General features: G+C 37.2%; 1 protein-coding gene across 7 annotated transcripts in view; it reads right to left on the bottom strand.

Moving 5' to 3' along the window:
• Positions 1-22,357, bottom strand: part of PAM (peptidylglycine alpha-amidating monooxygenase) — an 83,762-nt gene that overhangs the window by 28,223 nt on the left and 33,182 nt on the right. For all 7 annotated transcript variants that reach the window (XM_075727172.1, XM_075727173.1, XM_075727174.1 and 4 more), the window contains exons 7-13: positions 12,173-12,221; positions 11,634-11,701; positions 9,925-10,005; positions 9,737-9,813; positions 9,348-9,451; positions 3,509-3,696; positions 2,766-2,837 (exon numbers count right to left, since the gene is read on the bottom strand). In XM_075727172.1, the coding sequence (XP_075583287.1) occupies positions 2,766-2,837; positions 3,509-3,696; positions 9,348-9,451; positions 9,737-9,813; positions 9,925-10,005; positions 11,634-11,701; positions 12,173-12,221 (639 nt within the window). The remainder of the gene's footprint in view (positions 1-2,765; positions 2,838-3,508; positions 3,697-9,347; positions 9,452-9,736; positions 9,814-9,924; positions 10,006-11,633; positions 11,702-12,172; positions 12,222-22,357) is intronic.

Here is a 22,357-nt window from a genome sequence, read left to right as displayed (position 1 = left end):
TATGAACAGTTTATCTTCACCAAACAGTGACACTGCTGTTTCAGAAGCAATATAATGAGGTCAGTTTCATTAAGGTAAGTTCAGTTTAATTTTAACACTACAGGGATTTAGCTTTGTCTTCATGCTGAATGGTGGTTCACTTTGTGATGGTTACTACTTATTTCAATATATTTACATTGTTTATGAATGTGCTTCTGACGAGTGAAGGTGATGAAATTGAAAATTTAATGTAAAAGCAATGATAAGTCCTGGAGGTGCCGATATAATGAACTGCCTGCATGTAGCAGGAAGTACATCTTCTAAACCTATGCCCAGGAAATCATATGACACACACATTATTAGCAGGCAGATACTTTCACATGGCAGGCTTTTTTGTTTTCCTCTTTTGAGGCAAATGCTTAAATTTAATACTAGTCACATCAAAATTCGTCCCTTTGACCGTGCCTCTACCACCCAGATTTGTAAGTATCTCCAGGGCAATATAACAATTTAACCACTATTTCAGTTTTAGTGAAGTAACAGTGTTTACTTCAGTTACCTGAAACTAAGGAGGGTAAAATAAAGTTGCTACAATGTAGTGAGTCACTGAGAAAAAAACATGCAAGATAAAACACAGAATTATGGAAAAATCATTGAAGTACTATCTTTAGAGCAAATCGAAGGCTGAATTTACTCAGCAGCAACAGAACTAATCAAAGCCTGAGATTTGGTGGATCTGTGTTTTGTAGATAAGCTTATCATATAGAGTATGTCATGCCAGACCATAAAGGGAAAAATTTATGTTACAACCTTTACCTCAGCGAAACTATGTATTTGCTTCTGTGCAGCTTAGGGGTCTACTGCCCTCTCTCTCCAAACTGTAGAATTTTCCTGTCCTTAAGACCTTGTTCAACTTTGGTTGATATTGGCTAACTCACTAAAGTTACTTGAGGAGATCAACAAATTGGCGACACAATTACACAAAACCGCTTTGGCCCACAAAACCAGACTCCAGCTTTTATGTAATTTTTATCAGCGCATTTTAGCAGACCACTTTCAGCTCCTGGTTTTCCCAGCGTATCTTACCAGGTGTTCATGTGCTTGTAGGACCAAAAATTGCTTTCTAAAACAGCCACCCAACTTCCCCTCTTCGGAGACAAAAAGAAAACCAAACCTGATCTGACTTTTCCTTTTGCCTTTTTTGTTTACACATACATAATTCAACTGAAATTAGAGTGGTATCAATGCAAAATTGAAGCTAGGCTCCTGTAAATGATGGGAGAATTTATCATAAAATAACAACTAAGAACATGAAACAAAATTCTCTCTTGGCAGCTACTGTGTTTTGATATTTCACATCATGAACCCAACTAATTTTAAATGGACAAAACAATGCAGTGTGTTTCCATAGAAACACGTTAGATGAGGATGTATACTAAATAGTGGTCTCAGCAAATGAGACTGCATTGCAGAAATGTGGCTTTGAAACACATTTCAAAGACAAATGAAAAAGATTTTAGAAACAGGACCTTGTTTCAACGTTTTGTTTCAAACATTAACAAATTTAATAATATACACAGATAACAAGATTCTCAACCAAATCCTAATGTGCTTATTAGTAACAGGATAAAGAAGCTTGTCAGCATAAATCTTGATACAAATTTGTAAGCAGCTAGCTCATTCTGCTCTGGAATAGGCTTAAAAAATCAGAATTGTATTTCTTTCTAAAAAATCCATCTTGAATTGACTAAGATAAGTTTCAGATATGGAACTGTAAATATTGTCTTTAGTAGCCTAAGGTACTTTCAGTCAAGACGCTCTTACACTCTAGAAGCTAGTCTTTATGTAACTGTAACTTAATTATTTGAGTTAAGTCTGCAAAATGGTAGAGTATATAGAAAATCTACCCCCTTTGGGAGATGTTATAAAAAATTCTAAACACCAGCGTAACTTTGCTCTCATAAAAGGCAAAAGGAAATTTGTCTTTAATTTATTTAGTCCTTGAACCTCAATGTTGTTCAATGAAAACCGTAGGAAACTAGCTGATGAGGTCTCCTCCTCAATATCAACAAAAATGTTGATACTAAACCAGTATTTATCTAATAGCATACGATCCACAAGAACTTTAAAATACAGTCTTATTTTAATGTATCTCTAAAACATAAATAACATTCAACATATTTCTAGAAGCTTTATAACAGCCATGGATTTTTTCCTGCAACTAAGTACTGCACACATTTTTGCATGAGTTGTTAGGCGTATATGCACACATACACAAATGTAATGAAAAGTAATTCATTATTAAACATTAGCTGCACTCAACCCGCTGTATGTACAACCAATATTGAAGCATAAGAACATATTATTCCCTCATACATAGTAATACAAACTGAGAAATAGGCAAAGAGCTAATAGCACAGTGTTACATATACAATATAGAACAGTTACATGCTATAGGACTACCTCTTTGTGTCCATTCTTTAGGATTCCACTTACGCATAAATTACAACCTTCTTCAGCAAATTAAACCAAGAACAGGAATATCTAATGAGATTAAAATGCACTAATAAATTTTACCTACAAGGGCTAGAGATCAGTGTTAGACTATTTTTTTTTTATTTCTTATAGAGCATTCAGTCATATTAGCTGTACAGAACACTGCAAATTGCATCAATTAAAGATAAACAGATTAAAAACTACATAACTCGTTAACAATCAGGATATAATTTATCAGTATTTTACATTAGTCAGTCCCTTATTTGACATAGGAACAAATAAGTACATACCCTGATCCAAAATCTCTTCCTCTTCTTTTTTGGCCTGCTGCAGCAAAGAACTTTTATCAGCATCCTTGGTTTCTGAAAAATGGATTTAGGATATGATGTTAACATCTGTGTGTGAATTGAACTGAGTATCTTCCTACTGGGGAAAAAAAACCCTTCTGAAATGAACATTTGGTATTTTTATCTATCTATAGTAGTTGTACCAAACAGTGCAGCAGTAAAACAACTGGAATAAAAAATTACAGTTTGTACTTTGCTACACAGTCATACCAGTCAGATTAATTATGGATAATACTGCTAGTGCAACTTCTATGCCTACTAGTGCTCAATATAAACATTTGATTCCTTCCATAACGAGGCAGTGGGATCCAGAAAACTACAGAAATGTTATGATTCAACTTTGTAGGGAATAGGTAGATGATAAAGCAAATATTAAGAAACTGTTAATATAAAGTACTGATATTTGTCATAGAAAATAGGTCAATCTTTTGGGTACACAGCTCATGCAACTATAAAAATATGTTCGAAATTTAAAGATGACAATAGGAAGAAATGGACAAAAGACTATGGCAGACACTTCCACCAAAAGCAAGAGCAGAATCCCATGATGATCTATAATTGGCTATTTGAACTTTATTCAGAATTGCATTTCCTTTTTATGAAAATTTAGCATATCAAAGCAACACAGACAAATGCATCAGTGAGCATAAAAAGACGAATAAAATGGATTACAATTTTTTTTTCACCTTCATGATGTCCATGCGTCATCTTTACCATATCAGACTTAACAGGAACAGGAATATTTGCCTCTTGTGGTATATTTCTGAATATTTCAGGGCTTGCATTCTGTGTGCAGGTCATATACGAGACAGCATGCTTGGCTTCCATATAGTACATAATGTAAAAATTACACATTTCATCATTGGCTGTTCCCCTACACCACAGAGAAAAAATGCAGCAGTTAGGAAAAAATTAGCTGAATATAGCTGTTATGCAATTCATCTAACTCGTTTAAAGGAATATTAAAAAGTTGCAATGAAATGTTTGTAAGTCCCACGCTAAAATATTTAATAGCTTCATTGCAGTGAATATCAAAAGTTTCTTTCAGTTTATACTAGAGAATACCACTTTGCACAAAATCCCCAGATATCTCAGAAATTCCTAATAATTTGATTTTAAGTCTACAGAAAATTGCATCAACTATTTAAACTGCTCTTCCTTTTCATTTCCCCGGTATGCTCTTCATAGTCCCCAGTGTGTCATCAACTATACACGTTCTGATGAAATACGACAGAACTGTATCATTCATTACATCACCATTCATATACTTCTCTGTCAATTTGGAGCAAACCTAATTTAAAATCCTTGCAAATAATGCCTATGTTTCATTTCAGCAGCTATCTTTTATGACAGTTTTTTGCACTGTTCAAGTTCATCCCTTTATTGGCCAATCACACTGGTTCTAATGCAGCAAAACTTAATTTCATTACATATTAAGCCACCATAAATATCTCTTAAACAGAAGATAGCACTGCCATCTTGAGAATAACTTGATCACAAGCTTCTGTATGGAAAACATGAGTGCAAGAGGAATGATTAAACGCTAGCAAAATTCAGTTCTTTGATAAATGTTGTGCATGTACTCGAAACAGAAGAGGCTCTACTGTACTGCTACATAATCCTGTCTTCAATAGAAAAAACAGCTGGTGCAAGGAAGAATGTTTTCTGAAAAATATTACTTTGTGAAGCAAACAATACAGGGCCTCTGTGCAACCATGATCTGTTTCTGCTTTTTTTTCCTCTGCCATATAGGATGTTATCTTTTATTTATAGCTACAATCCTGACAATGGAATAAGCTAGGACTTATAAAGAAAGGTTCACAAAATGAAGTGTTTTATACTAAGATTTTTTAATTAGCTTTCACAATTAACCAGTGAGCCCGCACTCATAAAGAGATACGGGGGTGGCCTATTAGCTGTTTGCAAAAGACGTCAGCACTGACTTTTCCAGCAACATCCTGCAGCATTCATTTATTCACCATAGCAACAATAATGACAGCAGCCGGAGGGGAGACAAGGGGAACATGGGAGACGAGACTGTTTCAGAAGGGGAACTGGTATTTTTCCATGCATTGAAAATTTAGCATCCCTTGGAGACCACAAAAATCAGACTCTGATTTGGCAAGCTCTGCTTAAGCTTTTAGGAAGCATTAACTTCACTGTTGGACTCCCAATATCTGCGACTAGAATTGCAGCCTTTTTAGAACTCCATGTCGTGGTTTAGCCCCAGCCAGCAACTAAGCACTACGCAGCTGCTCGCTCACTCCCCCTGCCCCGATGGGATGGGGGAGAGAATCGGAGGAGTAAGAGTGAGAAACACTCCTGGGTTGAGATAAGAACAGTTTAATAATTGAAATAAAATAAAATAGTAATGCTAATAGTGACAGTATAATAATGATAATAACAATATACAAAGCAAGTGATGCACAATGCAATTGCTCACCACCCACTGACCGATACCCAGACAGTTCCCGAGCAGCAGTCGCTGCTCCCCGGCCAACTCCCCCCAGTTTCTATACTGAGCATGACGTCATATGGTATGGAATAGCCCTTTGGCCAGTTTGGATCCACTGTTCTGGCTGTGCCCCCTCCCAGTTTCTTGTGCACCTGGCAGAGCATGGGAAACAAAAGTCCTTGACTAGCATAAGCAGTACTCAGCAACAACTAAACCATCAGTGTGTTATCAACATTCTTCTCCTACTAAATCCAAAACACAGCATTATGCCTGCTACTAAGAAGAAAATTAACTCTATCCCAGCCGAAACCAGGATACTCCAGTAGAAAAGGGCACGTGGAACCCACATGAACTCTGGTTCACCTGACACATGTTACTGTGTATAAACATTTCAAAGTTGATAATTTTAAATATTTACAGTTAAAAAAAAAAAAGAAAAATATGCTGTCAACAACAGTTTCAGTAAATTCACAAAAAATCCAGAATCCTCCCATCAGATGTTTGAACTCCTGAAAAACCCTGTTTTATGAACGAGTTTAATGAGTAGAAAAGCTGACTCGCAAGTTAAAAGGAAATAAAATTTAAAAATTCCTGTTAACCACCTTCACACCACTGCCATAGATATCTAGAACCCTACCCAGGTCTTGGTATATTAACAGTACACAGTGAAGCATGATGAAACACAGGATTTAGCATTGAAAAGCAAGATAATGCAGTTAAAGAATCTTAAATACTGAATGGGAACGTTTTGCTACAGGCACATAAACCATCTCTTGAATGGTACAATACCTGTTAAACATATTTTGAAAGGGAAAGATACAGGTTGCACTATTTTCTGTCTGTTAAGTTTTAGACACTACATTACATTGCAACTGGAAAAACAAGCAGCCACCATGGCCAATGGCACTTTCCTTTACAAAGACATTATCTTTACACTGAATGGGCTCCAGTTCTTTGATATCCCTTAGACTGGTAAGGTATATACCACTTGACATTGTATCAACTCTAATGTTTACCCTGAAACATCATAAAGTTATCTGTTATAAAAATGCAGTGGCTGCTTGCATGGAGTACTTAGTAGTCTGTAGCAAAAATTAGAAGAAATCTTGCTTTATAAATTAGGAATAGTCAATGTCCTCCTTATTTGATAAAGGATAATTCAACTCTTTAATTTGCAAAAGTTTGAGCTTGAGGAGAAATCCAGCTAACTGAAATGGACGATTTATTAAACTTTTGAAGAGATGAGTCCTGCCTCATCTCTTTACACCAGAGGCATTAAGTCTGTGCTCATGTAATTACCCTGAACTTGTATGTAGTCAATTGCACAATCAAAATCAGGTTTCACTTCTGAACCTTGGTTTGCCAAACTCTAGACATTTAAAAGGTATGCCTCAATACCTATTTTAATTTCTCAGTCTAGGACAGGAAGCAGGATGAAAAAGGTTAGTGTGAACAACGGGGTTCATGAGATAATGTAAGATAATGGAAAGCAGTTAGTGTAACTAAGGAGAAACATGAAAAAACCCAAGACTGAATGTGTAAAGAAACAAACAGCACAGTAAGGAAGGAATAAAAGCAAAAGAAGAACATCTATCCTCCCTCTGCAAGTTAGACACTGACTAATAGACTTGGCCAAAAATGACACTTCATTCATATGAAAATGACTAGTTGACTTATCACAGAAATTATTACACAGGTAAGAAAGTGTAATATTGAGAATTATGTCATGTTTTAACTACAGTTATCTTGTATTATGAATGGTTAAGCTTTAACTGATCAGCTTTGGAAAGGTGAATGGCCAAAATGAACTCCAAGTTCGTTTTAGCCCTTGTGAGACTGAAAGAGTTAATGTCTCAAACACTGTAGCGGACCAGTTAAGGCCCACACAGCGATAAATTAGGGTCTGATGGCGCCTGCGCAGAAGCCGGAGAACATTCTGGAACAAGCCTCAAGGGAGGCAGGACTAGAGGCAGGGCCTGGCCTACCGAAGACACAGCTCCGAGGAGCCCCGTGCACACCCCCACTGCCGGAGCGCTGCCCCTGGCTGCTGCTCCGCACCAGCCTCCCCGACCCGCTGCTGGCGCAGCCGGGGCCCTGCGCTCCGGGAGCGGCGTGCCCAGTGCCGCAGGGCTGCCGCGCTCGGCATCGGCATCGCGGCATCCACGGCTGGCGATAACTCGCTTTCCCTCCTCTTCCTTACTTTTCCTTTCCTCTTACAACTATTTGGATTAGAACCCACGTTGCGTGCCGTTGGTTTTCCTGGTTGGGGTTGGCGTTTACCATCAATACAGTGTTTAACCCATAATTTGGTGCCGTTTCACCTTAATTTAGCCCAAGGGAATAACAGAACCTCCACGATCCTCTCTGGACAGCCCAGTTCGGGTTGGGACAGCCCAGACTTCTATACAGTATAGATAAATCACATAAGGGATTTAAGATCTTTCTTTCAGCTAGTTTAAGAAAAAACAAAAACACAGGCAGCAAATTAAATACAGAGACTGGGAAAGTGAACATGCAGACTTGATCTGATTCTTTTCAGCTACATATTTCACAGCTTTCCTTTAACGTTTGCATTTCCCATTTTTCAGTGTTTGTATTTGGAACTCAAAGGTTCTTTGAGTATTTCTTTTGGACCCGCAAGTCATTCTGAATAGGAGCAAAACAATTGCAACATAAGGGCAACATTTTCTAAGATTTCAACAACTTTCATTTAATTTATTTTAGCTGTGTATCTTTCCATATACCCAGCATTGTTGTGAATGCCTTCCTTTTCATCCATTCATTTCATATTATGGTGACAATTATTTTCCTTCCATATTATGCATCAGCTTTTGTGCAATAGTTTAAATATTTGCTTAAAATGCTTATGCATTGTTTCTCAAAATTCACAGATGGAAATTATGTAATAAAAATGTAAAGGTCTGCTTGTTTATTTAATTTCTGTTCCTATTACTCCCCCATTGAAAGCGTACTAGTACACTGAAAGAAAAGACCATAATCGTGCTAGGACTGTAAACTGTAAGGATTATTGAACAAATAGGAACTGCTTTGGAGAATGTTACAGAAGCATGACAGAAACTTTTAGAACTTGGGGGGGAAAAAGGTCTACAGTTCAATTAACATTTTGGATATATTTTTGTTAGTGTTACAGCTTTTGTCAAAACCTCAATTCATTTTGCTTCAGCTGCTACGCATCACTAGTTTAACTATGCACTGAAAGGTGATAAATTTGTGTTAAATCCTTAACCCTGTACTCAGATGCAGTCTTAGGGTGCTCAGTGTAGTAAAGAACTCGTCCCTTGGGGGGCTGCAGCACATACTTCCAGAATGGAGAGATTTCAGCGGCGTATCTTCATATCTCTATATATGCAGTAAATTACAGTTCAAAGAACTGGAGCCAGTTAAGGGAATGTTCATATTACATCTATTTTTACAGTTACATTTTTCAACCTGATCTTACAGAGCTCTCTCATCTTTGGCTGAATAGCATCACTGACAAACACAGTTCAGATTTTCCTATTTATCATTACTAGTCATTTATGTTTTCATTATTTTTCATAAATGCCTGTATATTTTTATATTGGAAAAAAAAAGGTAACTGGTACATTATTCCAAATTTTTAAGGTTAGATTTTTATGATGGGTCAAAATATCAGTATTTTATAAGCTTCCATAAATTTTCTTTCTGAAATAAGAGAAAGTGTGAAGCTTTAGTATTTTGTTTTAAACAGTCAGTAACTTCAACTTAGTACATTTTTTAGAATTGATATTCTGAATCCTTCTCTAAATGCAGAACAGCTCAACATCTGACTAAGGTGTTTAGGCAGTATAGCTTCACCTAAGAAATGTTCTGAACACTTCAGCAAAGTGATTATTCACGTAAGTAAAGGCAATGAACATTGTGTAGAGTTAAATCTTTAGCAGACTGGACAGCAAAACAGACCATTCTGTCAGAATTTAACAGTTTGTTAGAATTATCTTGGAAGAAGACATGAAACAAATACATTTCTACACATAACCAACACCTTGGAAAAAAAGGGTTAGGAAATGGAGCAAAAGGAGGAAATTTACCCTATATGTGTCTCTGTAGTTCTGCCTTCACCACTGAACACACATCTAGCTGCTAGGATATCATCATAGCTAACATCTACAGGATGTTCTACTGGATAGAATGCCTGAAAGAGAGGATGATTCACCATGATTAGTGAAAGTGTCTCGTATTATTTACGTCAGTACACACACACACGAGAATGACAGTGCTACACGTCTGAAAGGTAATTTCAGAATGGTTTTTGCATCATAATGTAATCATAATACTCGGCAGTATTCACTTCCAGTGGCACAATATGTACTAGTGGAAACGCCATGAGACAAATCTGTGGGTACATGACTGAATTCAGCTTCTCAGTTTTAAATAAAGATAATTAAAATTTACAGTTAGAATAAAAAAAAAACCCAACCTGTGGTAGTTGTGGACTCTGTCTACCAATCAATGTCCATTGACCGTTTCTCACTCTGTATCCACTGACTACTTTACCTGTAACATACCAATATGTATGTGAACATAAGACATACTTCTAAAAAAAATGTTGTGTCAGCATTTTTCTGTTAAATATTTGATATTCTTAAGTTGCATTAAAACTCTTACCTAGTCTGTGTGTATGAACTCTGTAGGCAAAAAGGTGCATTGGAAACCTTTTGTAATGGCAGGCAATGTCTGCATCAACCACTGTTAAAATATGATGGCAATAAACGAAGAAAAACACGTTATTTATCAGAGAAAAGTTACAGTACTGTACTTCATTCCATGTGAAAGCTGTTTACAAAAGGTATACCTACACTGGACAACAGACAATTTCAAAAGATACTGGATAATACCTGGTATTTCTGCAGTGTCTATCTCAAGACACCTGTAAAGAAAAACTAATAAAATACAGCACAAATAACTTGAAATTACTACCTGTGATGATTTACATACAAAATGGGGCTGAAACTCAGCATTTTTCTAGAGTACGCTACCACTATTTAACAAACTGAAGTAATACATTTGCTTACAGAGTATGTTGAGGGACACTTAAAATAAACATAGCTATGGTAAATAGTCTACTCAAGAGAAAATTAAAATAAACTCATATAATTTTAAACTGATACAACTTATAATGAAGGCTTGATTTTAAGATCTTGTCGTTCCAGGCCTAGATGCAGACTTTGGCAGAGAAGTGCTGTACGAGAAGATCTGCAGGCTAGTACTTGTGTTAGGTGCAGTAACAGTAGCTAAGGAAGAGCCTACAGAGAAATTCCTCTACTAATGCCTCTGTGAGAGGTATCGGGGACTGGCTGCATTTTTCCTGCTATAACAAGCTTCATGCTTTACTTCAGAACTGCAAATTCAATTGAACATAAGAAGGCAGTTATCAACAGGCACAGAACTGGTGCTTTTCGCTCACCCCTCCAGCTGAAAAAGTAAATTTCTGCATCGATCAAGTATTTTTGGGGGGGATCAGTTTGTTACGTTTTCATACTGAAGAGCAAAACATGTTAAGTTTCAATTCAAATTAAAAAAGATTTCAAGTTGCTGAATTCACCAAACAGTTGGAGTTAGTAGACCACCTCATCCTGTTTAGGCAGCTAACCATAAATGGGACAAACGGTGTTCTCAGATATCTAGTTTAAAATTCTGGTGCAGCATAGGAAAATACAAGGTCAGTGTTCAACTTCCTTAAAAACAGAACATTCCATGCTAGCCTGAAGAAATGATATTGGGACTATCCAAGCTGAGTTTCAGATAAAATCCACTGAGTAGAATTCTGAATAGAAACTGTTTGGAAACTCTTTTACAATGTATTTTCAGCATTTTGACCTTTTAACCAACTAGGAACATAGGAATAAAATTTTTAAAGAGCAACTCCTTACTGGTAGAAAAAATGAACTCTTAAGTAAATCACAAATAGCATGAATGCACAAATGTAGATGAAGAGTCCAAAAAATTTTATGTGGGGTTTTTTTTTTGGGGGGAACGGTGGGGGAGGTTAAGAAAATACGTATGGCTTTTTTGGTAAAATATTAAGATGAAAATAAAGAAATACTCTTAATCCTAGAAACTTCTGTATTGCACAGGTCATTATTGTTTGTACAACATTGTCTTCTACAACATTGGTCGCCTTTGCAGATGTAGTCTTTGGGAAATATGATACAGTTTTAAAATTATAACTAATTTTTTCATCATTTGATTAATTAAGCAATTAATCTGTCCATCTGCAATTCAGCAAGTCTCTGCTAAATTTTCTTCCGCAATGAGCAGTAAAAATAAATCAGATGCTGAAATTATATAATCAACTTTGTAGAATTACGACTCACCTTTCTCACCCGGTGGTATTACAGTGTTCACAGACATCATAAGATACATTCCGGCAATCAAAGGCTGCCTGCAATTCAAAACCCAAGCTCTGCTAAACAAATGCTCTGTAAAACCGGACTGCAAGTGACACGATATGCAATACCATTTAACACCACTAATTTCTACATGTTGGATTTGTCTGAAACTGGTCTACTGAGAAAGAGCTGTTACGTAGCACTTCCCCTTCCCTCATTTTTTTCATACCGAGCTACAATTTTTAAGGCATCTTCTACAAAGTATATGAAATAGGACAAAACTATCATCTTACAGCTCTTAAATTGGATTAATGCAGTACTGATAGCACCGTTTCATCAAGTTTCTTAGCGGAAATGAAAATTTTTGCCAACAGATGACACATGGCTTCAAAATTCTTAACATTGTGAAGTATGTATTATTTTTATTTCACATGTTTCCAAAGGAATCTAAAGGATGGGTTTCCATGCCTTCTCTGGTGATGAAAAAAAAATCGTAGTAGGTAAGTATTTTTCAAGATGCTTACTTTTGATGTGTCAGATGTAAAGTTACACCAGAGCAGTCCTTGTGTTTATCTGTACAAATCACAAAACAGTTTAATCATTAGCAACTGAACCCATGTGAAATTATTCCACATTAATCAACATTCTTCTGCTGTATAAAAAATACAGAAGACAAAATAAGTTTTAATCTTGCTGCTTGCAGTAGAACTTTCATACTGTGAAAACGTTGCTAAAATTTGCACAAACCTGAACATCACAGCACTGCATTTGTAGCAAAATCCTAACAGAGCAAAACTCTGATGGACGGAAAAACTAGCTGCTCTTTTGGCACCAGAAATTGCAGATCTTTATGAACTAACATCTGGGAGATGAAACAATGTTATTTTTACAACAGCAGAAAAAGTTTGTTTGCTTCAAACAAATTTGTATTTTGACAAAAGTTAGAAAAATGAAAGATTGAATGAAAAGCAATGATTTTAGCCATTACTAATGAAGCAGCCAGAAATCCTTGTAATAGAGTCAACAAGTGAACTTGAGATACCAATACAGACAATGGTTCTGTTTAACACTGGATATCCTAGAACAGTAAAAGTAGTTAATTAATTTGTTAATGTACTGTATCAGCATTATCTAATATGTTTGACATGTTAATTTAAAGATACTATTGTCTTGATATAGTTACTCAATTTTAGTTGGTGATCTGAGAAGTTCAGTCTTTGTTCTATTTCAGGAAAGTTTCCTTTCCTTATGTTTATACCAAAAATAGCTGTAGTTAGGAGATGGATGTAACTCCAAAGCAAGTAAACAGAAAATGCTGAAAAAATACCCTCTAGCAGTATTTGCTTCAGTTAAGAAAGAGAACAGAGTAGCTATGGATCTGCTCAGAAGTGTAACTTGGGAATCAGTAGCCAGATTCTGAACTGAAAAAAGCAGTGCACTTGAATGGACGACAGGATGACTAGAGTGGGACAAAACAGGGACACTTTATGGATTAAAAATTATCAGTTTAGTTTTTCAAACATTACCTATTTTAGTCACACCATATTTCATTATTAAGGGATAATATTCAGTTTGGTTTTTACCACCATTGATACTAGAACTTACGTTCAATACGTTCACAAAGTAGACAGTCACTATTTTTACAAAATGTTCACTAGGTTCATATAATGCTCGTCATCATGGCATCTCAGAATTCTTAGTTTCTCCAGCTCTGTGTCCTAACAAACACTTCTGTATTTAAAAATCTGAATCAGTAAATCACAGTTGTACCTTTACAATGAAAAAGGAAAGTCTTCACTGTATATGCAAAATGAAAATTAGAACAGTAGCTCTTTCATCAAGACTACCCACAATTGTAGTTGCATTGAAAGTTTGGAAAGCATGTCTCATGAGAATATTTTAAACCAAGTGTCATGTAACAGAAGGAAAGCAGCTGAAAATTCAATTGGTAATCTAGAAACAAAAGCATACCCATTCAATGCAAATGGAATTTCTGACTGTCTGTGTCATGTAATACTGGCTCAAACATAGAGAGTTCAGTACCTATATTCTGCATAAAGGACTGAGTATGTGTTTGGCAGAGTACTGACAAAGTTCTCTTGCAATTACAGTAGAAGTATTTTAAGACTACACACATGCACACTAACTCAAAGCTAGTCAGCCAGTTACTGCCACTTTATCACCCACATTTTCTCTGTTCTACAAAACAGCCAAATAAGCAGTATGTTGTAATAATAACACACATTATTATATACAATTTTTATGCAAACATGCATGTTTGTACAGAAAAATAGACACTGAAAAATTAATCTAAATTTTTAGATAAAAATTCTCCAATTTAAAGAACAGTCTTTAAAATACATGTAAAATACAGTCTTCTAATGTTTTTTAAAGTTAATTCTTAAATATGGGAGGGGAATCTTTCCATAAATACATTCACTGCATGGCAAGTCATTTGCAGGGGGTGACAGAGAGAGGGGTAAAGAAAGAGGAGAAAAGGTTGAAGGAGAGAGAAGAGACAGGACCAAATAAAAGAATAAGTTGGAGTAGATAAGGGAAAAATAACAAAGTCAAGATATACTCAGCACTGGCGAAAGATGGAAAGAAAAAGTGAAGTCATACCATGCCAGAATAAGCACTAGTTTTCAATCACAGATATCAAATGTTGCTTCCAAATGGCCAAGTCATGAATCCAAAAGCACCAGAAAGACTAAGCTATTAGGACAAAAGTAGGGGAATGGCAGGAAAACATTCAGGAGAAAGAGAAATTAAATTCTTTGTCCATGGCTTTAGAAAAAGTTCAAGATATGTACATGCTGTTCATCCTCCTCTACTCTTCACTGTAGGAAGCTTCACTTCACAATCTCAATACCTCTGTTTACTATAAAGGTCTTTGTGAAGTTTCTTTTGCCCCACCTTCCTTGTTTCAAACTAAATTGTTTTTCTAAATTTTGGCTATTCATAAAACACAGGTGATGCTGCAGAACTCAGCTTTAATTTAGAATTTGACATTGTTAGCAAGTTTGCACTACATTAATTTTAATGGAAGTTGGGAAATGGTTGCTTCCTCTCAGAACATTTTACTTTGTTACTTAAAGTAATAAAATTTAGAATTTAAAAATCTAAAATGCAATCGGTAGTTTTGTGTGTCTCAGTTTTGCAATATGTGGTTGAAAACATCACCATCCCACAGATCACTGCGTCTTTTAAACACTGCTGAAAAACTATCCCAAAACAATAAAACCAGACCTGTCATATGCCAAACATGAGTCATGTTTGAAAAATTTAACCTATGTCATAGTGTCTCGTTTAAAAATAGCTTGTTGGGAGGAAGGAAAGGACTCCAATAGATTTCAGTTTGCCAATATTAAAGTGTTTTCACACTATTTAAATTTTCAGAGTATTGAAAAAATTTTCATTCAGTATTTTCATCTAAATTGAGCAATTTCAAAATGAACTGAAGACCGCAGGAAAGTTATTATTGCTATTATACAAGGCAATCATATTAATCAGTATTGGGAGAAACATAGATCAATTTCTGGCACAAGAATCTGATCTGTAGTACTGTGTCAAGCGTAAAATAATGGATGGATACATTGGTCTAGACTTTTAAGAAACTCCCACAGTGCATTATAATTTTGTCTGTGGTTATATTTAGCAGTGACCAAGCTAAATACTTTTCTAACAACTACAGACGTATGCTGGCAATGTTTTTTCCTTGCTTCTCCTTCCCTACAGCTCACTTCCTTGAAACACTCGAAGCTGCTGAACCCTCCACCCAAGAATGCTGACTTGCAGTGAGGCCAAGCCAGTTCCTGGTGCAAACTCTTTTCTAGCTTCACTGTGCAACCTAAGCAAAAATATCCCTAAACAATCCACAATCAAACAAAGTCTTAAAGTCTTCTCTCCAGTCTGTCAGTCCAGCTTACCTATCTACTTTGATTTTTTTGTTTAAGCTATTCAGCAAATATGCACTGCTCTGGGACAAAGTAGTTACTAGTTACTATTTGCCCTGTGGCAAAAACTGGAAAATGGATTTTTATATACCTCAGAAACAAATCAAAGCCAATTGTCTATGCAGAGTTTCCAACTCAAATGGAACTAGAAGCTGTGCTTATGACTGCCTTTCATGTGGTGTGCAAATATAACACAATCATGTTAAATATTCCCTGCTTTTATTTACCTATGCCAAACAAAATCAATGGTGCATGTTAAAGCCTAACACTAACTTCAGATTTTAAATACATCATTTGTTTTAAAAATGGTACATGACAACTTTGTAATGGTAATTCCAAGTTTAACTGCCAATAAGCACTTAAATTAGTTAAAAAGAATCACCTATTAACACCTGTTAATCATGTTTTCTAGGAGGAATATCTCAAATACTAGAAAAGCTCATGGTTTGTCAAATGAAACACTCATAGCTGAGGAGAAGTCAAATTATCCTAAAGAGAAATGCTCTCTTTCTGTAGGCTGATTTTGATAAAAATTCCAATGCAGGTCTGACAGGCTTCCTGCCAGTCTGTCTATCCAGATTACAATTCTGAACTCTTCAGTAATATGTATGATAATTTGCCATAGAAGTTGAGACTTCTAGGGCTTCCTAGATACTTAAAATTCTGCGGTTTTTCCTCAGAAAAATAAACACTCTTCAAAACCTATTTTCTTTGTATTCTGGGTACATGGATTATAAATTATAGAGCACACTGTTCAAACTATTTGCTCAGTTTCTTCATTGCTCTAATATTTAATAGGAACAGTACAGCACTCATACATGGCTACTAGAACAGTTAAAAGCTTTCACTGTAACAGAGTGGTGCTTTTTATGGAGCTCCAAACCCCTTGTTATTTCAAAGTCAGCCCTTTGATTTGTACCACAATCTCCACATACAGTCTCAGTATTGGCTCTGCTTCATTGAAGGTAAGAAGTAGCCTCAAAGCTGGAGCACAACCTCTGAGCAAGGCAATTCCAAAGCTAATGCCCACTGGGAAGTAACTTTGTACAAGTTATATTGAAAAAGACAAAGACATGCAGCACAAAAATGAACTTGAAGTCCTGGTAAAGAAAGAGACCAATTCACTACGTTACATTCAATATTGATACCTAATATTTGATACATAAAAGGACACCAGCTGAATTTGTCTTCTTTATGAGAGTCAAGGTGCTTACTCTTGCTCATCTGTTCACTCATCCAAAACCAGTTCAGCAAAATTCTTTTTAAAAGTCTACTAACATGTAGAATGACACTCTACCTTTATTCAGTTTGTGAAAAATGAAATGCAAGCACAGACTTCCCAACTTACTTTCCAAACAGAAAACAGACAAACAATTGTTGATCCTGGTCTGGTATAAATTTTTTAATAAATAAATACCCTGGAAAGGTCACAGGTGACTGATTTGCTGAAAGGATATCATAATACATCAGAGACATGAATATCTGGGAATACGCAAAATTAATTTTATTCAAGACACCAGTGTTAAGCCTTGTGGTTATTAAAGAGAAGCACACTGAATCCGGTGTTCAAGGACTGGAACTCAAATGACAGCTTACAATTCACATGCTTATGAAGAAAACAGTTATTTTTAGGACATCTACCAGCTTAGTGGCAAAAATTAGTTACTCTGCCCAACCAAAAAGAAAACACCCAAACCCCAACACTAAGAACCCCACACCCCCCTCACAAAAGCAGGTATGACTGTGATACTATATGTAATGTGGGTAACAATTCTTGCAGGGGATGATAGCAGGAAGAAATAACATCTATTCTGAGTGAAGAACTGGGGCTTAGGAGAAGGAGCTAAGAATGCGAATATTATGCCTGCCTTGTGCAAGAAAAGAGAGGGAACGAGAAAGGGAATAAGAAAGGAGCCAAAGTTGAACAAAAATTAAAGAATTCCCCAGAAGTATGCGCCAAGCATACTGACACAAATTAATGGCTTCAAACGCAACAATGCAACAGTTACACACATAAAAAATGATAGAATGTGACTAACTTTCATACAGAACAACTTAAAAGACATTATTATTGATAACTTTTAATTACTTTGATTCTTGGGGATAAGATCTATATTCTGACATATGCTGGAAAGGACTAAGATAATAGTATGGCGGGTTAGAAACAACATTAGTTTTTGTTATAGGGAGGGCAGGAAAAAAAAAATTCTAGGGATTGGAAAAAAACCCCGGATCTGAAGGCACTTATATGGAAGAATAAATCAAGAACAGTGTGACAACTGCATTGCATATCCCTACAGCCCAAATTGCAAGTTGACTGGGTGCCTTCATAGATCTAAAGATGGCTAGCTTTACATTTATTTGATTCTGAACCTTAAACACTTACTAATATATAAAAAAAGACACACAAATTTCTGACAACTTTTACCCCATGTGCCATAAGACCAACCGGCGGGGAAGACGACCGGCCTGGCTGAACAGGGAGCTTTTGCTGGGACACAGGGGAAAAAAGGAGAGTCTACCACCTTTGGAAGAAGGGGCAAGCAACTCAGGAAGAGTACAGGGATCTTGTTAGGTCATGCAGGGAGGAAATGAGAAAGGCAAAAGCCCAGCTAGAACTCAATCTGGCCACTGTGATAAGAGATAATAAAACATGTTTTTACAAGTACATCAACAACAAAAAGAGAGCCAAGGAGAATCTCCATCCTTTGCTGGATGGCGGGGGGGAACATTGTCACCAAGGGCGAGGAAAAGGCTGGGGTACTTAATGCCTTCTTTGTCTCTGTCTTTAATAACCAGACCAGTCATCCCCAGGGTTTTCAGCCCCCTGAGCTGGAAGACAGGGATGGGGAGCAGAATGGAGTCCACATAATCCAGGAGGAAGCAGTTAATGACCTGCTATGCCACCTGGATGCTCACAAGTCTATGGGGCCGGATGGGATCCACCCAAGAGTACTGAGGGAGCTGGCGGAGGAGCTTGCCAAGCCACTTTCCATCATCTATCAACAGTCCTGGTTAACAGGGGAGGTCTCTGATGACTGGAGGCTTGCCAATGTGACACCCATCTACAATAAGGGCCGGAAGGAGGACCCGGGGAACTACAGGCCCATCAGCATGACCTCAGTGCCGGGAGAGATTATGGAGCGGTTCATCTTGAGTGCACTCAACAGGCATGTGCAGGTCAACCAGGGGATTGGGCCCAGCCAACATGGGTGCATGAAAGGCAGGTCCTGCTTGACCAACCTGATCTCCTTCTATGACCTGGTGACCTGTCTAGTGGATGAGGGTAAGGCTGTGGATTTCATCTACCTGGACTTCAGCAAAGCAATTACTATTTTTCTAAGATGGCTCTTCCCCCCCAGTTTTTTTGCAGAATTTACTTCTGGCTTTCCAGCTTATTTTTTAATTATGTGTATTTTAGACAAGATACACTGTCTCCCATAGCATTCTCCTTAGGAAGCTGGCAGCTCATGGCTTGGACAGGTGTACTCTTTGCTGGGTAAAAAAACTGGTTGGGTAGCCGAGCCCAGAGAGCAGTGGTAAATGGAGTTCAATCCAATTGGCGGCTGGTCACGAGCGGTGTTCCTCAGACCTGTTTTGGGGCCAGTCTTGTTTAATATCTTTATCAATTATCTGGATGAGGGGATTGAGTGCACGCTCAGTAAGTTTGCAGATGACACCCAACTGGGTGGGAGTGTCGATCTGCTGGAGGGTAGGATGGCCCTGCAGAGGGATCTGGACAGGCTGGACCGATGGGCCGAGGCCAACTGTATGAGGTTTAACAACGCTAAGTGCCGGGTCCTGCACTTGGGTCACAACAACCCCATGAAATGCTACAGGCTTGGGGAAGAGTGGCTGGAAAGCTGCCTGGCCGAAAAGGACATGGGGGTGTTGGTTGACAGCCGGTTGAACATGAGCCAGCAGTGTGCCCAGGTGGCCAAGAAGGCCAACAGTATCCTGGCTTGTATCAGGAATAGTGTGGCCAGCAGGAAAAGGAATGTGATTGTTCCCCTGTACTCAGCACTGGTGAGGCCTCACCTGGAACACTGTGTCCAGTTTGGGGCCACTCAATACAAGAAAGACATTGAGGTGCTGGAGCATGTCCAAAAAAAGGGTAACAAAGCTGGTGAAGAGTCTAGAGAACAAGTCTTATGAGGAGTGGCTGAGGGAACTGGGGTTGTTTAGTCTGGAGAAAAGGAGGCTGAGGGGAGACCTTATCGCTCTGTACCACTACCTGAAAGGAGGTTGTAGTGAGGTGGCTATTGGTCTCTTCTCTCAAGTAGTCAGCGATAGGATGAGAGGAAATGGGCTCAAGCTGCGTCAGGGGAGGTTTAGATTGGATATTAGGAAAAATTTCTTCTCAGAAAGAGTAGTCAAGCATTGGAACAGGCTGCCCAGAGAGGTGGTGGAGTCATCGTCCCTGGAAGTGTTCAAAAAACAGGTAGATGTGGCATTTGGGGACATGGTTTAGTGGGCACGGTGGTGTTGGGTTGATGGTTGGACTGAAGATCTTAGAGGTCCTTTCCCATCTTAATGATTCCTAGTTTTTACTTTCATTATAAATAATGCAGCCACCAAGCCAGGAAACACGAAATTGCTACTCTACCCTGAATTAGTTTAGTGGTGGACTTGGTAGTGTTAGGTTAATGGTTGGACTGGATGATCTTAAAGGTCTTTTCCAACCTAAACGATTCTATGATTCTATAACTGTATTTACTATCAACCATAACTCCAAACCAAAATAAATTTTGCTTTTGCAATATAAAAAGTGAAGAAAGTCAAATAGAGCAATTACTATTTTTCTAAGATGGCTCTTCCCCCCAGTTTTTTTGCAGAATTTACTTCTGGCTTTCTAGCTTATTTTTTAATTATGTGTATTTTAGACAAGATACACTAAGCTTTATTTTTATATGTGAACATAAAGTGCATAACTAAAATATGCATACTTAGGTCTGGATTACAGCTAAGGAGGGAGGGAAAGCATAATTAGTTAAATAACTGGTTAATGAAATTAAGAAATAGCCTTTTTACAAATAGTTGAAAAGGAGAGTTGATAAATTTTAACTATGACATTTTTCCTCCAAAATTGAGAGGAAGTAGAATTAGGTGCTAATACATAAGTAATTACTATCTCAAGCCAAATATTTTATATTTGCAGTGACTTGCAAGTCAGAAAATTAAACTCTGAACAGTGCTTCTGTATCATTGACGGCCTATTGAAAGCGTAACAAGTTAACTGAGTATATTTTATCATTTGTCCTCTATTCTGAGTTGCAACAACTTCATGTGCTTACATACAAACTGTAATGACTATATTCTTAATATTTCGACAAGCCACAGTTATCAACAGATACCTCATTCATAGAAAAAAGCTCCCTTTAGGTCATTCCTGAAGTTTAAAAATACCTGTAAAACTAGTCAAAGGTTATGTATTCAATATCCTTGAATACCACAATCAAGGTTTAGGACATTTAAATTATTATTAGATTTGAATTTTATCTTTCTCTACTGGAATTTTCACAGGCAGAGCTCATTAAAAATATTTTTTCTCATAAAAATGGCAGAAAAGGTAGATTATTTTTCACTTTAAAAGTAAGATATCAGACTACCAAGTAAAAGGTGCTGAAATAAAACAGATTGCATTCTGTCATATTCTTTAACTGTTGAAACAATATGTGACACTAGTATCATCTCCTAAATTATAGCCCTATCAGTTCACACTTCTTCAGCTTTCATAATTTTGCAGGCTTGTATCTATGACATTGATTATTCTAAGTCCTGCACTGATACTCTAGGCAAAAAATAAGGAAGTCTGCTGCAGGCAGGGGTGTTGGTATAAAATTAAGTTTTAATTTCCAGTGCTAACTTATTTCACTATAGTTTCTCCAAGTGGGCAAGGCAAGGGCATTTTTTGAGTAGAAGGTCTGAGTACAAGTTAATTTACTAATGAAAATTTCCAAACACATCCTCAACTAGTGTGCAATGGAGGTTACCAATCTCATTTGTTTCTTTTTTTTTTAGTAACTGCATAAACATAGATTATACTTAAGAGTGAAAATGAACAGTGAGAACTCTCACTGTCCCCAAGCAATAAAGAAGAACAGGCTCTCAACTAACATGATCTCTTTAGAGGTTTGTAACTTTAATTATTTGTGATTTTACCAGGCAAAGAATCTCATGGGCTGTACGGGTCCATCTGAACTGTCTCGTGAAAATCAATTCTTTCAACTTCAGTTGTGCATATTTGCATATGTGCTCCATTTAAACAGTGCTGGCACACTCAGTTTATTCCTTCCTCCTCCTTCTCAGTTAGCATTATTGCCATTATGCTACATTATATCTTCGTGTCGTGGTAGAAACCATACCTTCAACTTCAGACAGTGGTGCTGAAAAATCTAGACGAGTACTGCCCAAACCTTGCCAGAGGCATACCGCAGACGGGCTGCATGGCACTGAGAAGCTGCCAACTACAGGGTAACGTCTCTGTTCAAAACCAGGTACAACCTGTGGACCATTTACCATGGTACCACAGAAGGATTCAGAGGCCATAAGCATAGCTCAAACTATTGGTATAATGCATATTCCTCCCTTAATTTTTTGCTATTATTCAGCTTGCTTCTTTCAAGTCCAACATTTTGATTATCACTTAGCTCATGTGGATCTCCACATTCTTGTTTAAATCCTACACAGTAATGTATTGCAGCCGAGTCCCAAGAGAATGACGACCCACAGGTTTTTTGTTCTTGAAGGCCA

This window comes from Pelecanus crispus, chromosome Z (assembly GCF_030463565.1).
Source record: "Pelecanus crispus isolate bPelCri1 chromosome Z, bPelCri1.pri, whole genome shotgun sequence".
Lineage (NCBI taxonomy): Eukaryota > Metazoa > Chordata > Aves > Pelecaniformes > Pelecanidae > Pelecanus > Pelecanus crispus.
This window is presented reverse-complemented; position numbering and strand designations above follow the sequence as displayed.